This window comes from Sceloporus occidentalis, unplaced genomic scaffold, assembly GCF_023333645.1.
Source record: "Sceloporus occidentalis isolate IW3139 unplaced genomic scaffold, rSceOcc1.0.p SCAF_1, whole genome shotgun sequence".
Taxonomy (NCBI): Eukaryota; Metazoa; Chordata; class Lepidosauria; order Squamata; family Phrynosomatidae; genus Sceloporus; species Sceloporus occidentalis.
In genome coordinates, this window is record NW_028316981.1 from 274,783,003 (window position 1) to 274,798,991 (window position 15,989).

The following is a 15,989-nucleotide window of genomic DNA, read 5'->3' on the forward strand; positions in this document are numbered from 1 at the left end:
CCAAGGAACTTAATTGGGGGGTCTTTAATCCATCATCTCATCTGCTTGGTATAGGGATTGAGATGGGGGGAAGATGCACCCATCCTTTCTACTTAGGAGTGTTATTTCTTCTTTCAGGACTTCAGAGTCTCTAGCTTGTAGCTGAACTAACGCAACCAGCTTCTCTTTCTCCTCAATATCTGCTTTGCAAGGCCCTTGGAATTCTGTTCCCTACAGAAACAAAAGCCATGAATTGCATTTGATCGCACAGGCAGGGACGTAGCCAAGGGGGGGGGGGGGTTCTTGGGGTCCGCCCCCCCCCCCTTCCATTAGAAAAATGAATGGTATGTGCTGCTGCACCGCTGCACCCAAGCCCAAATATAATGGTGGCACTTAGTCTGGACCCCCCCCCCCCTCCTAAAATCCTGGTTATGTCCCTGGCACAGATAGGAGGAAAAGGCAAAGGAAACAATGGCGTTTATCAGACGAGGTTTCTGCAGCTCAGATCTGGGGCTTCTGCGGATTGGGCCATTCGCATTGACGTGATAACGAGAATGTATTTTCATACCTGGTTGCTCTTCTGTTGCCCTTCTGAACTGAGGGGGAATTGAATTGAAGGAAGTCATGTGATGCGGATTCAGGGAAAGCGGAGTGAGTGCAAATTGTAGTTCTACACCGGTGCATACCATGGGGGATTCAACTATTTGAATTGGGACCTTTGCACATGCTCAGTGGGGCCCTGAAGGCATCCTGAACCTTTGCACTTCCAGGGCTAAGAAGGGAGCCAGGTTCCACTTTCATGCGAATGCTAGCCTCACCTGAATGACAGCTGCCCCTTTTTCTTCCTCCCTTCCAGTTTCCCTTCCCTGGCAGCCAAATTCAATGGGTCTTCCATGTCAGAGCCCCGATCCAATTCATCCACATCTATATCTATCTATATCTATCCCAGTGGTCCCCAAACTGTGCCCTTTAAAGGATCCTGGACTTCAGCTCCCAGAAGCCTCAGCCATATTGGCCAATAGCCTGGGATTCTGGGAGCTGAAGTCCAAAAGCCCTTAAAGAGCTATATCTATATCTCTATATATCTACATCCATCCTCCTGTCATTCATTTGCCTTCTCTTAGGTTGCATCCACAGTGGGGAGATAATCCAGTTTAACTCCAATTTAACTGTCCTGGCTCAGTGCTATGGAATTCTGGGAAATGTAGTGCCCCGAGACATTGAGCCTTCTCTGCCAGAGAGCTCTGGTGCCTCGGCCAACTAGTAACCTAAATTATTATTATTATTATTATTATTATTATTATTTTAAAATAATAAATTATTATTATTTTAAAAATAAAGTATTACTATTATGGAAGTTGGAGTTTGTTGTGGGGTCCTTGACTCTAGGCTATGGAATTCTGGGAGTTCCATCTCTCCCTCCATCCTCATGTTTCATTTCCTTCACATCTATTTCGAAAACATTAGTATACATCCTTAGGATAGATGTACATGTGGATGAAATGGATGGGGCTCTGACATAGGATCCCTTTGAACTTGGCTGCCAGGGATATGTGTGTGTGTGAGAGAGAGAGGCAGAGAGGGAGAAAGCGCTGCTAGCCTGGCTGCTCTGCCAAAGTTGCATCGGGGAAGAGGGGGGAAGCAGAGAGAGAGCTCCAATGGAGCGCCGGTTGCCCTGAAAACAAAAAGAGCCACCGGAAGAAAATGGGGCACATTGCAGCAGGGCATCATGGGAGATTTGCAACCTGGGGGTCTTGCGATGGTGTTCAAGACTGGGATTCCACACCAGACCAATTCGCAGTGAGATCGAACAGAGCCCCAATGTGAATTGCGTCAATCCACTTATTTAGCGAACTTGCCAAATCGCACCAAAATGAGGAGCCAGTAAGGATTCAGTTCGGGAGTCCCGTGGAAGGGGCTCATATTTAAAGCTACCAGGTATGAAAATACATTCTCGTTATCACGTTAATGCGAATCGCCCAATCTGCAGAAGCCCCAGATCTGAGCTGCAGAGACCCTGTCTGATAAACGCCTATGCACTCTGCTTTCACTTAAAACACTCTCAAACCTTAAGCATCACTAGTGTCTTTCTGGGAGATGCAGCAAAAAATACTTTTGCTGCTTTTTAAAAAACTTTTTACTTTTACTGGCAAGCCCAGAGAGAAAGTACATGTCAATTGGATATTCTGAACACCTGTTCTTTTCTAAGTAATTCAGTTTGGTTAAGTGTGGCCCAATACAGATGGCCCAAAAGGGGTGGGTATCTGCTGTCCTTTCTGCACTTGTTTGGGGCCAGGGGAGCCTCACCAGCAGCCCCTGCGGCCCCAATCCAACACTTTTTCAGGCCACGGAGAAGCAGCAAAATGCCGCTTTCCCATGGCCTGGAAAAGGGGTATCCTTGGGGCTGCATGCCCTCGGACACCCCAACAGACGCATCCATGGGCCCTTTCGCCCTGGCTTCATTCCTGCAGCAATCTAATTGCCATGGGAACGAAGTACGCACCCCCCCCCCCCCGGCTACGTCCCTGTGCCCAGGAGCATCAAAATATGCTTAAATATAATTTGTCCTTACGTCCCACTTCTTTAAGCCCACAGCATTAGCTTGTTCTTTTTCCATCGTTTTCATCCTGAGCACCTCCAGGTTTGTGTTAACAGAAAGAGTTAGAAGGGTTTCCATTTCTACTATCCGACCAAATTTCATCATCATAAACTGATTGCACTTCTCCTCCAGTCCTAATAAGATGAAAGCTTTGTATTTAAGCATCTTGTGTTCTGTCTCCCTTATTTTCCAGTTAACAAAGATGATGCTACTTTGCACCAGAAAAGGTGCTTTTTGTACTTGTAGGGAGGACTACCTGCAGGCTGGCACCTCCTCCTTTGGTCACTGGGAGATTTTCAAATTTGAGAAAATGTAATGTCTATTTGCAATTCAAAGATGTTTCCTTGGGATCCAGCATGTCTCCTTCCTTTGGGAAGCCACAGGCTCCTATGTTAGGAGAGAACACTGCATTTCTCAAGCAGTCTTCATGTTTTGCATCAGGGAAACTTTAGGTGTTGTAGAGGCAAAGGAGGACAATCCAGTCCCAATATTAGAAAAAGTTGCTTTACCTTTGTCAGAGGCAACATAATAATAACAACAACAACAATTATTTATTTATTTATTTATTTATTTATTTATTTATACCCCACTATTCAGCCAAGGCTATCAGAGCGGCTTACAACTTGTAAATTAGACATTTCCCTGCCCTCAGGCTTACAATCTAAAAAAGACAAGACACAAAAGGAGAAGGGAATGGCAGTAGGGAAGGGGGAAAGTCCAGGAAATGTGCTCTCCCTCTGAGGCCTGGTGGAGCTAGCCTGCCTCTCTCTCCCTCAAGATGGTGGCTGAAGGGAGGGCTTGTCTTCTTCCAGAAAGGCCTGGTGGAGCTAGCCTGCCTCTCTCTCCCTCAAGATGGTGGCTGAAGGGAGGGCTTGTCTTCTTCCAGGAAGGCCTGGTGGAGCTAGCCTGCCTCTCTCTCCCTCAAGATGGTGGCTGAAGGGAGGGCTTGTCTTCTTCCAGAAAGGCCTGGTGGAGCTAGCCTGCCTCTCTCTCCCTCAAGATGGTGGCTGAAGGGAGGGCTTGTCTTCTTCCAGGAAGGCCTGGTGGAGCTAGCCTGCCTTCCTGTCCCTCAAGATGCCCTCAGATGGCAAGGTCCCAGTGTTCTAGCTCTCTCTTTAAAATTCCCTGGCTTTGATGGGCTAAAATGCAGTATCTTAAAGTCCAAAAAGCATCTAGGAGTAGCCATGCTGGCCATATGGCAAATCCAATAACTTCCAAGCAATGATATCTTTATTGGGCCGACCAAAATGCACAATGACATGTTGGAAGCTTTCGAAGTCACACTGGCTTCTTCATCAGGAGTAGGAAATTGAAGATGTTAGTCATAGGCCTGACTTTGTTATTACCCCACAAAAGATAGCTATTATGCAAGTTTACATATAGGCCCCCAAGGCAATTTGTTATTTATGTATTGTTTGATTTGTATTGTTGTTATAAAACAAATAAAAATTGAATTAAATCACATTACATAATAATAAAGACACTGTTGTATTATTTGACAGTGTCCTGTTACATCTTTAAAATTCATCCATTCATTTTTCACGAAAATCTATACAAATCTGCTCTCTTTAAGGAGGTTCTATTGAGGGAAAAATAGTGTTGTAACCATTAAGAAGCATGAATAATATTTGTATGTCTGTTGATAGCTTTTCTTTGGTCAGGTCCCTCCCTTTTTCTGGAATGTCCTACCTTTTCTGATGTCTTGGGCTCCTTTGCAGTGAGGACAGCTGGTCACTCAGCCAGAAAGTGTCCTCCATTTGGAGCAAACTTTGGTCCTCCGGGTGTTTTGGACTTCCATCAGGGACGTAGCCAGGTTTTTAGGAAGGGGGGGGGGGTCCAGACTAAGTGACACCATTATAATGGGGCTTGGGCGCGGTGGTGCAGCAGCACACACCATTCATTTTTCTAATGGAAGGGGGGGTCCAGACCCCAAGAAACCCCCCCTTGGCTATGTCCCTGCTTCCATTCCCAGAAGGTCCATCCATTTTGTGGTGTCATGGCCTCCTTTGTGGCAAGGATATCTGGTCACCTGGAAAATGTCCTCCATTTGGAGCAAACTTTGATCCTCCAGGTGTTTTGGACTTCCATTCCCAGAAGATCCAGCCAGCTTGGCCAGCAGTCAGGAATTCTGGGAGATGAAGTCCAAAACACCTGGAAGGCCAATGTTTGGGAACCACTGATTTGGAGCATGAGTAAGAAGCGTGGATTTATACTTGTATGAGTGTTGTTGGCTTCTGTTTGGCCATGTCCCTACATTTTTCTTGAATGTCCTACCTTTTATGGTGCCTTGGCCTCCTTTGAAGACACTTGGTCACCCGGCCTGAGCAATTTCTCTTCCTTGAGGTGAAGGAGGAAACTGTGGATGTGTATGCATACAAAACCCTCTCTGAGGCTTTGAAGAAACTTACCAAGAAAACCCCATGACAGGTTCACCATGGGGTTGCAAGTCACACTCTGTCAGCCTCAAGGGAAGGCAATGGCAAACTCCCTTTGAATAAATCTTGCCAAGGAAAAAACCTAATAGGGTTGACTTAGGGTCACCATAAGCCAGAAACAACTTGAAGGCACACAAGTACAACAACAATCCACACTGCAGAATTAAAGCAGTTAGTTGTTGTGAGTCTTTGTTTCCGGCTTATGGCAACCCAACCATGAGGTTTTCTTGGCAATACTTCTTCAGAGGGCATTTGCCATTGCTTTCTCCTGAGGCTGCGCTGAGAGAGTGTGTGACTTATTCAAGGACACTCAGTTGATTTCATGGCCAAGGTGGGGATCATGCCCTGGTAGTCAAACACTTAAACCAGTATGTCAGACTGGCTCCCCATCACTTTAATTGCCATGACTCTATCCTACAGAGTCCTGGGATTTGTAGTTTGGTGAGTTATTCAGCATGACCTGTTAGTGTCTGGTGCCTCATCAAACTACATATCCCAGGAATCATAGCGGTGTCAAACTGCTTTTATTTATACTTATGTCACAGATACACATGAAAGAAAGAGCAACAGATGCAAATACTGGCAATGATACATTTTCAGAGTGCCTAAACCATATTTCAGTCCAATATCTTTTTAGAAAAGAGGGGGGAAAACATTCAGGAGCTAACTGGCAAACACTATCAACATCATCAATAGAATTCAAAGGCATCTGAGGGCTGCATTTGCACTGCAGAAATAATCCAGATTGACACCACTTTAACTGCACATTTCAATGGTTTGGAATTTTGGGAACTGTAGTTTGTTGTGGCACTAGAACTCTCTTACAGAGATGGCTAAATGTCTCACAAAACTACAATTTGCAGAATTCCATAGCATTGATCCATGGCAGTTAAAGCATAGAATCATAGAGTTGGAAGAAACTGCAAGGGCCATCCAGTCCAACCCCCTGCCATGCAGGAAATCTAAATCAAAGCATCCCTGACCACCCAGCATGTCACTAGCCTATGTTTAAAGTTTCTGCTGTGTGGATGCTGCCTGAGAAAGTAGATTGAAGGCTACAGCTCATGCCACAGGTTTCTTTCAGTTAGTCTCAAAGGTGGTACAAGATTCTTTTCCAAGACGATCAGTAGTAATAGTTGTTCTTTTTATTTGTCTCCAAGTTATTTCTAACTTATGGCAACCCTAAGTGTTTTCTCAGTAAGATTTATTCAGAGGTTGTCATTGCCTTCTCCTGAGGCTGACAGCATGATTTACCCAAAGTCATACAACGGCTTTCATGGCTGAGCAGGGAATCAAACCCCGATCTCCAGAGTCGTAGCCCAACACTTAAATTGCTACACCACGCTGGCTTTCGCTGTTAGTAGTACCAGCTTTTAAAAGCTTTTGGAAAAGGTTTAAATAGCTCTGTTAGGATAATATTTTAAAGTACTTGTACTACACTTGTACAAACAAAATGGGTCCTTTAAAGTTTATTTCAGTTTATCTCAGAAAAATACAGATTAAAAGCAGAACACTTACACAGCTCCAAGATGGGGTAGAGGTGTGGATTAGAGTCAACCGCTAAACTTTTAGAATCCTTTGAGATATACTGTACAAAGTTAAGCATGTTCTGTCAAAATTAACTTCTAAACTTATATAATTAACAAAGACTTCAAACCCTGGATGTTTACGTACTTTATGATTTTTTTCCTGCTTTGTGGTAATGATTGGCTGCAAACTTAAATAGGTTAGTGACATTTTTTAAAAAGAAGCAAGGAACTTCTGGTTCTCCAGATGTTAAGGCTTCATCAGTCCAAGCCAGCAGTCACACTTTAGGAAACAGAATTGTAGCCCACATCTGGAAAGTGACACGTTCCCAGCTCTGTGCTGTAGCCTCATTTACTCAAAAGAAAACATATCTCAATTAGGGTAGTTTTTAAACATCTCTGCCTGCTGGGGTTTGGTTCCAGGAACCCCGGTGGATATAGTGTCCCTTAAGTAAAATGACAAAATTAAGGTTTGCTTTTTGGAATTTAAAACAAACATATTTTCAAGACATGGATGGTTGAATCTGTGGATGCAAAATCCATGGATATGGCAGGCCAACTGTAATTGCCACCGTTTTAAAATAATCTTTATTACAATTTTTGTACATACCAAATAGGAAAAAAACACAGCAAACAGACAACGCAAAAGCAACAATTTGATGAGGGAAATAACAAAGGAAAACATGGATACCTTTGGAACCAAATATGTCATAAAATGGAAAAAGGTTTTCCAAAATGACTGACCACTTTTCCATTATAATACAGTTAAAAAGATTTTCCTCAGAAAAACTGAGGAAGGCTAAAAGGGGATCAAGTATAATCTGAATAAACAAGAAAAGGGAACCAGAGTTCCTCACAGGTGTCATATCTAGTCAGTCCTTTAGCCAACTTCATCCAATATGTTAACTTCTCTGAAAGGGCAACATCTTAAATTCTAACTAGCCATCTCCTGAAGGAAAGATCTTTCAAGCTTCTCCAGTGCTGCTCAATTCCAAGTTGAGTGGCAGCAAATATATTTGAGATCACCCGTTTACAGGTTAGGATAGCATTGGGGCCTAAGAAAATCAGATAATGTAAATGACTCACAGTAGTCTAATATATGCCACCTTTGAGAGCTGGTAAGATGGTTTCAGTACTGGGTTAGGACCTTAGAGAGCAAGGTTTAAATCCCTGCTCAGCCATGGAAACCCACTGGCTGACCTGGGGAAAGTTGCATTTGTAGCCTTAGGGGGCAACAATGGAAACTACTCTGAACAAATCTTGCCAATCTTATAGGGCTACCAGAAGTTAGAGTCAATTTGAAGACACATAAGAACTACAATTGTTGTTCAGTGTCTTCAGGTTGTTTCATACTTAAAGCAAGTGGAAGGTGACCCTATCACAGTATTTTCTTGGCAATATTTGTTCAAGGGGGGGATTGCCATTGCTTTCCTTTGAGGCTGAGGGAGTGTAACTCATAACATATTTATTATAAAACAGCAGCCAATGTAAAAAACCCAAAACACAACTAAAATTTAGAAAACAATTAAACTCATCCTGAAATGAAAGCAAATTCCTTTCTATAATCTCCTTAAATTAAGGATGAGACATTTATAATTCAGATCTTCATGTCAACTAGGATGTGATAAATAATATTCAAAGACAGCCTAATTAGTCTGCTTCAGTATGCAAAAAAGGGTTGAAGGAAGGGGAAAATATTGATGATAAATCACAATCCAATTGTCTCCCTTTCAAATCTCCTCTTGAAATTATTTCCACTTACTGGTATTTTAGCATGAGCTTTTCTGGATTATGATCCATTTCTAGATGTATTGATGGAGTACAATATTCCAACCTCATGTATATGTGCAAAGTAATATTGTAATGTTGCGGGATCAGTGAACTGGATATGGAAGACAATTATAATAATGGTCATAACCCTTTAAAGAGACATTTGTAAGCTAATACACAGGTCTGTTAGGTTGAAATGTCTTTTGTGTGATAGCAGTAGCTTCTTCTTTCAAAAAAGTTTGTTCTGTTGAAAGTAGTCTTTTCCTGAAGATTTTTTTTGTTACATATACAACTGTAATGAAGACTAGTCTAGTAATATATGGAAGCTATTATTATAATTGTGGTAAACCTTTGCTAATAGACTGTAATTTGTGAATACACCTCAATTAATGTATCTTTTCCCAATCTCCCCTTGAAATTCCCTTGAAACTTTGGGGGATGTCACCCAAAACAAGAGCTATTTTAGTGTTAATCTTTCTTACTTTCAAAAAGGATGAAACAAGCAAACCATTAGCTTGTATAGAAAGTCCAAAACACATTGCAGAAATCATCCAGTTTGAGACCGCTTTAACTGTTCTGGCTCAATGCTAAGGAATTCTGGGAAGTGTACTTTTGTGAGACATTTAGCCTTCTCTGTCAGAGAGCTCTGGTACCACAACAAACTACACTTCCCAGGATTCCATAGCACTGAGCCAGGGCAGTTAAAGCAGTCTCCAACTGGATTATTTCTGCAATGTGAACTGAACTGGACCTAAATTAATCTTCTGTATTATTTTCAGAAACTGCAATGGTCCTTGAATTTAGAAAAAGTTCTTGTAACAATCCAAGAGAATTTTAAAAAGAGATTTTAAAGGGATTAAATTGTTAGCAGCTGTAACACCCAGATAAGTTATTTCAGAAGATGAACATAAACATAATGTCTTTGAAGAAGGTATATGATACCTGATTCCAAACAAAATCTCAGATTTTAAAATTCTTCATTCTGCACTCACTTGAGTTCAACTAGAATGAGTGAAATGTTCCTCTGAGATACTGTCTCCTCTATGACTGAAAAAACAGCTGCAGTTGACTACACAACAAGCAGTCATTTCATTGACTGGTTTTTAATGATTGCTCTGATCATATTTTCAGAAGTCAGTTGTTGTCTTTTATCCACTGTTCTATCCACTGTATAATCTGATCTAAATTCCGTTCCATGTCCTCTGGTGTGTTGCTTGTCAACTGATATACAATTTCTTCATTATAAGATGACATGGCCTCCTCATAAATAGTCTGAAAAATTTCACACTGAATATTGTCTTGTAGCTTTTTTCCTTTGTAACCTCTAAACAAATAAAGATGAAAAAAATCTGTTAGATCAGGTTGGGGCACATCTTAGGCAAAAGAATAAAATAGCTTTTATGTCACAAAATAAAAACAGAAACTGCACCAATGAAAAATTATCTTTAAACTGAATGTAGGTGGCATTTAATTTTTAGCATTAATTTACCTGCTCTCCAGTCTGTCATATAAGAATGAGTTTTCTGTGCGAAGCACAAATACAATATTAAACCAACGTTCAGGAAAGAAGTCACAACTGTGATAATCAACTATAACACCACCGTCACTCATCTTATCTTCCATTTCGTCAATTACCTAAAAGAGTAATCAGACAAAGGAAATTTGACAATGGATTACTTACAACAAAACAAAACACATAACTATGCTTAGCTTTTGGCTTAAACTCACTCTGTCTTCATCCAAAATTGGACACTGATATTCCTCATCAAAGCCTTCATATAGTTCTCCTGCATAATTAGGAAGAAATTGAAGGTCATCATTACCAAAGTACTGAAAACATATTTATCTCAACAACTCCCTGCAACATTAATGCAAGCCAATCCTATTCATTTTTACCTGAAGCAAGCCTTAAACTGAAATACTAAACACACTTTCCACAATTACTTTCTGCCTTAAGATGTCCAATACTTCTTCTTCTTATTATTATTATTATACTTTATTTATATAGTGCTGTAGATTTGCACAGCGCTGTACATACGATCAATAAAATAGATACAAATAAACCTGCCTATGGCGTACTTAGCTCTTGCTGAGGCTTGTGGGAATCGCTATGATTGTACTTCTTGTGGGAGCAGTTCTCAGCAAAAACACTGAGAAGCGAAGGCTGCTGAATGTCCTTGGATGAGGTAAGGAAGGCCTGCACTTATAGCAATGGATTTACATTCTAAACAAAAGTGGCACATTAAGGCCAGAATCTTCTTGTGGATTAAATGGAGTTTACGCTAGCAGATCCACTTTCACTGACATTGTGTAAGGAAGTATAATGTACCTCTTTATGTAACAGTTTTGCTTGACAATGAAATGGTTGCCTGACAGCACCTATGCAAAACTCTGGCTCCCAACCCAAACTGCCAGTGAGGTGTGAAGGTGTACCAAAAAGTTGTTTTATGCTATCATGAACCTGGATTCCTTTCTCTTCCCTCTCCAGTGTCTTGATCTCTGCTTAAGTATGATGATGGTACTTTACCCTCTGCCAGCTTTATATAGGATCTTGGCTGGAGTGTACAGACAATCGTTTTAGACTGGTGTTTAATGAAACACTTTTCACTTGTGTACTCATTTATTTAGGTCAACAATAATAAACACTGTCAATTTCTCTTTATGGTTGTGGTGTGGATTGTTAATACAAAAAGAACAGCTTCTTCCCAAAGACACTAAGGCTGTGCCTCTCAGGTATGTTAGGACTGAATGTGTACACACTTACTACGCACTAACCCTTATTAAAAGCACAGTGTCCTTTAGTTTACTACTGAGTTAAGTTTATTTAGGATTATTCTGTACATGTGTCTACTGTATGCTCCTGTTAAGTTTTTTGTTTTTGTTTTACTGAAGACATAATTTATAGGCATGAATATATGATATCATATTATTTAGGATATATGTATAAATATGTGTATTTCAGAAAAACACTTCTCTTTCTGAAATCATGTTTTACTTTGAGGCCATATCAATGCCCCTAAAATACCTGGACTACTGTGTTATGTTGTTGCCAGGGAAAGGCTTTATGGAATAGTTAATACTTGGAGAGAGAACACAACATATTTTGCAGTTTCAACAAATCCGAGGACAGAATGTATCTATTTATACAGGCATAACTTAAAATTAAGAAGTTTTTATGAAATTCCAAAGCAGTTATGAACAAGCATATCTAAATAACCATGTATTCAACTAAAACAACCACTGTTATAGATTACTGATTATTTTAAAAGCAGAATTTTAACCAGAAATTAGTAGGGAGACTAAGGGGTTGTTCTCACTAGGTGAAACCCCGCGTTCTGAATCGAATCCAAGGAGTGGCGTTCCTATTAGGATCCGATTTAAACCTAGAACGGTTCTAGAGCAACCCGCAATCGTCCCCACTACAAATCGAATTGTAGAGCGGAATAAAATTTTGAATCGAGTTTTCCTCATTTAACGCGTGTTAAAAAAACACTAGGGTCCGACCTACATTTTTCCATTGATTCGATTTAGGAACCGGAGCATTTAAATAGGAACGACAGCCTTTGAAATTGCGTTAGATGAATGGGAGGAGCGGAGTGCGATGGGGCTGTCCTTGGGGGAGTTGCCCTTTCTGTCCCCATCCGTCTGGCTGTCGCCATTTTTGCTTCCCTCACCCCTTTGTCCGCTGGTCTTTCAATAAGAGATAAGGATTTTTTTTATTTTTTATTTTAATGGTTTACAGGCGCTTAATCTCTTCAGCGCTTTAAGCGAGGAGCCTTCCCTTCCCTGCCTGGGTGAGATCAGAGCCCAAGCGGGCTGTCTCTCCCCATGGGGCGTACAAAGCGAATTTAGGGAACCGAAGCTCTTTCCAGAGGAACTATGGGATGGGTTTCGCAGGAAATCCCTGCTTCATGGCTCCCAAGACAGTCCATTCTATTCTATTTCAGTCTATTTAGCCAGTGTTTAAATCTCTCTATTTATCTATCCATCTCTATGTATCCTGTCTGTCTCTGTTTGTCCATGTATGTATTTATCTACCCATATACATCTATCTATCTATCTATCTATCTATCTATCTATCTATCTAATTATCCAGTCTATCTCTCTGTCTAGCCAATGTACCTATCTAATTAGTCTGTCTGCATGTCTCTCTCTCTCTCTCTCTCTCTCTCTCTCTCTCTTTCTCATAGCATAGTAATCGCCAGCGTGTTGAAAGGGGTTTGAGTGCTGGATTATGACTCTTCTCCTTCCCTCCTTGCCATCTCAGACCCAAGGCAGCGATGCCTTCGGTTTGGGAAGGCAAGGAGGGAAAGAGAAATGGCCCGAGCCAACTTCTCCTTCCCTCCTTGCCATCTCAGACCCAAGGCAGCGATGCCTTCGGTTTGGGAAGGCAAGGAGGGAAAGAGAAATGGCCCGAGCCAACTTCTCCTTCCCTCCTTGCCATCTCAGACCCAAGGCAGCGATGCCTTCGGTTTGGGAAGGCAAGGAGGGAAAGAGAAATGGCCCGAGCCAACTTCTCCTTCCCTCCTTGCCATCTCAGACCCAAGGCAGCGATGCCTTCGGTTTGGGAAGGCGGGGAGGGAAGGAGAAACGGCCTGAAGTCCCGGCTGCTCAAGCGCCTGCATCTGCCGGTGGATTGCAACCTCCCCTCTGTGTGGGGAGAGCCCATTTCTAACAGAGGAGAGGCAGGAAGGGAAGGCTCCTCTCAAAGAGGCATTCCCTGCCCGCTTGGGCTCTGATCTTGCCCAGGCAAGGAAGGGCTCTGATCAATGGGGGGGGGGGGGGGGATAGAGCCTTTCTCCCTCCATTTCTCAAATGGAATCTGCCTTCTCCTCCAACCCTGGAAAGAGAATCTTTGGGAAGAGTGCTCCCTCCCTGCTTTTCCAGCAGCCTCCTTCATTGATCTCTGTGCTCTCTGAAGGGATTCTCCCTGGCTGTCTTGGGAGACATGAAGAGGGGATGCTGCCCTCCAAAACCTATCCCATAGTTCCTCTGGAAAGAGCTTCGCTTTTTGCCAGCAGCCTCCTTCATTGATCTCTGTGCTCTCTGAAGGGATTCTCCCTGGCTGTCAATGAAATGGAAACGATGCCAAAAGATAAATCGCTTCCAAATATTCCGGATTAACGTTACGTCATTCTGACGTACTATTGATTGACAGCTCCAAATAAGGTATGGAGGAGAAGAATCGCTTTATTTAAACACCGATTTCATGCCAAGTAGGAACGCTTGCAGGTAAAAACTTCGATTTAAACAAACAGATGGGAACGATGAACAAAGCGATTCGGATAGCGGGATAAGAACAGTGTTATTTTGAATCGATTTTATTAAAAACGTTGTATTTTAAATCGTTTCAAATCTTAAGTGGGAACAACCCGTAAGGAGTCGATTGGAAAGGAAACATGTTTATTTTTAGCTGCAGCTGTTGTCCCCAGAAGGAAATACATCCAAATTTCTGAGGCATCGACTCTAAAATGAACCAAGTTTTTATAGTGTTTTGAACATAGGAAACTACAAATCACATTTTCATTGGCTACATTGAATTAAACATTTACACCCATGTATATCATTGGATGTCCTAATATACGTCTCTACCCCATGTGGATTAGCCATCAATCAATCTTTTATCTATATCTTTTGTTTCACTGTCTTCAAACTGTTTATGCAGTACTTCCTTTTATTTGGATTAAAACCTTGAGTTAGGAGCCATTTCCAAATTGTTCACATTCCAAAACAGAACATTTGACATGACCAGGAATATCAACCTTTGCTCTTAGTGCATGTTAGCCCTATAATCTTCAGCTCCCGAGCATTAGTAAAATCCTGAATTTTAACCATTCTGCCACACCACACATGCAAAATTATATTTACAATACAGGAAACCAAGTTCTTTGCCTGCACCTTGAATATAAATTCTACAATATATTCATAGTAGTATATATCAATTACCTTCTTTGGCCAAATCACCCACATTGATGTAAGTAAAATCTATTCTTGCAGCTATCTCTTTGCCTAGAGTAGTTTTCCCAACACCTGGAGTACCTAAGAAGAAAAATTCAACAGGAAGAAAGAAAAGCATGTGAGTAACTTATAACATACAAACCAATCTTGAGACAAAAGTTGCTCTGAAAGATCCATACAGAATGGGGAGTTAAAAACAAAGCAGCGGAAGACTTCCCATTTGAACACGTACCTCTCGGCCTCAAGGAGCGAACATCAATTCAGCCCTCGTGGTTCTGTGGGAGAGTCTGTGAGAGGCATCATGTGCATGCCCCAACCATGGCCCAACGGTGACCCTTTGGGGCCATCTGTTTGAAGCCAAAGGTGTTATAATACTCCTCTTTACAATTTGTTGTTGTTGTTGTGTGCCTTCAAGTTGTTTGACTCATGGGGACCCTAAGGTGAGGCTATCATGGGGTTTTCTGGGGCTGAGTGGGGAACTGAACGCCAGGGTCCTAGTCCTGGATTAAGTTTATCACACTGGGGAGATGCTGCTAAAAAACGTAATTTAAAGTAGATTTGATTTTAAAAAACTGCAAATGCGGGAAGTTTATCACACAGAACGAGTACCAAAGCGAAGTAACCCAAAGTGAAACCAGAAGTGCCGAAAGTAAAAAGCTCTGTTTTTCTCTGCTTTACGTTTGGTTTAACTTTGCATCATATCACTTTAACAGCAAAGTTGTCTGATGGAACTGTAGAGTTGGAAGGGACCCCAAGGGCCATTCTGCCATGCAGGAACTCTCATTCAAAGCACCCCCATTGACAGATGGCCATCCAGCCTCTGCCTAAAGGCCTCCAAGGAGGGAGACCCCACCAATCCGGTTTACCTCCCGTTTTCCAGCGGGATCATCTCCCTGGCCTAGTCTGATAAGCTCCTTGAACACAAGCCCTGCGCTGCTCTGGCTCCGGAGGCGCTTGCCTGGCCTTCCCCTGAGGCTGGGGGAGAGTGAGTGCCAGATGCCCCAGACACCAAGGAGGGCGACAAGGCACTGGAAGGGACGCGACGCAGATGGAAAGCCTCGCTCTAGCCTCTCACCCGTCAGGAGAATATTGGGCCTCCGCATGATGGCTGCTCCGGAGCCTCGAAAGGTCTCATCTAGTAGCAACACGTGGTAGGGCCTCTGGGGGCCTTCGCCGCCGCTGGTCGAGTGGGCGCGCACCGATGACGTCACGAGGGTGTCTTGATTTCCCCCCTCACATCCTCCGCAGCTTGGCTTAATGCAGCCGATGCCGGTCTTAATTAATTAATGTTTTTAATTAATATTTATTGGTGATAAGAGTTTGGTTACTGAAGTCCTGACTTGAAAGAGATTAAGTGTGCAAGGAACGCTTCAGGCGCTCCGTGGACAGCTAAGCGCCATCTGTGTGGAAGGCCCCCGGCTGGAATGGAAATGGTCTAAGAGGGAAAGAAAAGACCCAGACCGAGAGCCTCTTCCTGGAGGCGTGGCTGTGACTGAGGCGCCGACGCGCGAGGGAGAGGCGTGTGAAGGGCAGCCGCCCGGGAAGGAGGACGGGGCTGAGTGCTCAGACTCCTCCGAGAGACAACGGGCTGCTGCTGGAAAGACAGCCCCTGGAGCAGAGGAGGAGGAGGAGGAGGGGGACAAGGCTCCACAAAATGTAGGACCTTCCCAAACCAAAGCTGAAAGCAGGAATATACTCTGTGTGTGTGCATAGGATTCAAAG

General features: G+C 42.6%; 1 protein-coding gene across 1 annotated transcript; it reads right to left on the reverse strand.

Moving 5' to 3' along the window:
- Positions 1-6,466: 6,466 nt before the first annotated feature.
- LOC149323895 (adenylate kinase isoenzyme 6-like) lies at positions 6,467-15,457 on the reverse strand. The gene is made up of 5 exons (XM_089493881.1): positions 15,343-15,457; positions 14,256-14,348; positions 10,038-10,096; positions 9,799-9,944; positions 6,467-9,633 (listed from the first exon to the last, which is right to left on the reverse strand). Exons 1-5 carry the CDS (start codon positions 15,368-15,370, stop codon positions 9,444-9,446), a joined length of 516 nt encoding a protein of 171 aa, XP_089350007.1. The 5' UTR covers positions 15,371-15,457; the 3' UTR covers positions 6,467-9,443.
- Between the last annotated feature and the right edge of the window lie 532 nt (positions 15,458-15,989).

Coding starts and splice junctions, on each gene's coding strand:
- LOC149323895 (XM_089493881.1), bottom strand. CDS start 15,370: ATGCGGAGGCCCAATATTCTCCTGACGG. Junction 10,097..14,255: donor GGGTGATTTGGCCAAAGAAG/GTAATTGATATA, acceptor CTAATTATGCAG/GAGAACTATATGAAGGCTTT. Junction 9,945..10,037: donor CAATTTTGGATGAAGACAGA/GTGAGTTTAAGC, acceptor TTACTCTTTTAG/GTAATTGACGAAATGGAAGA.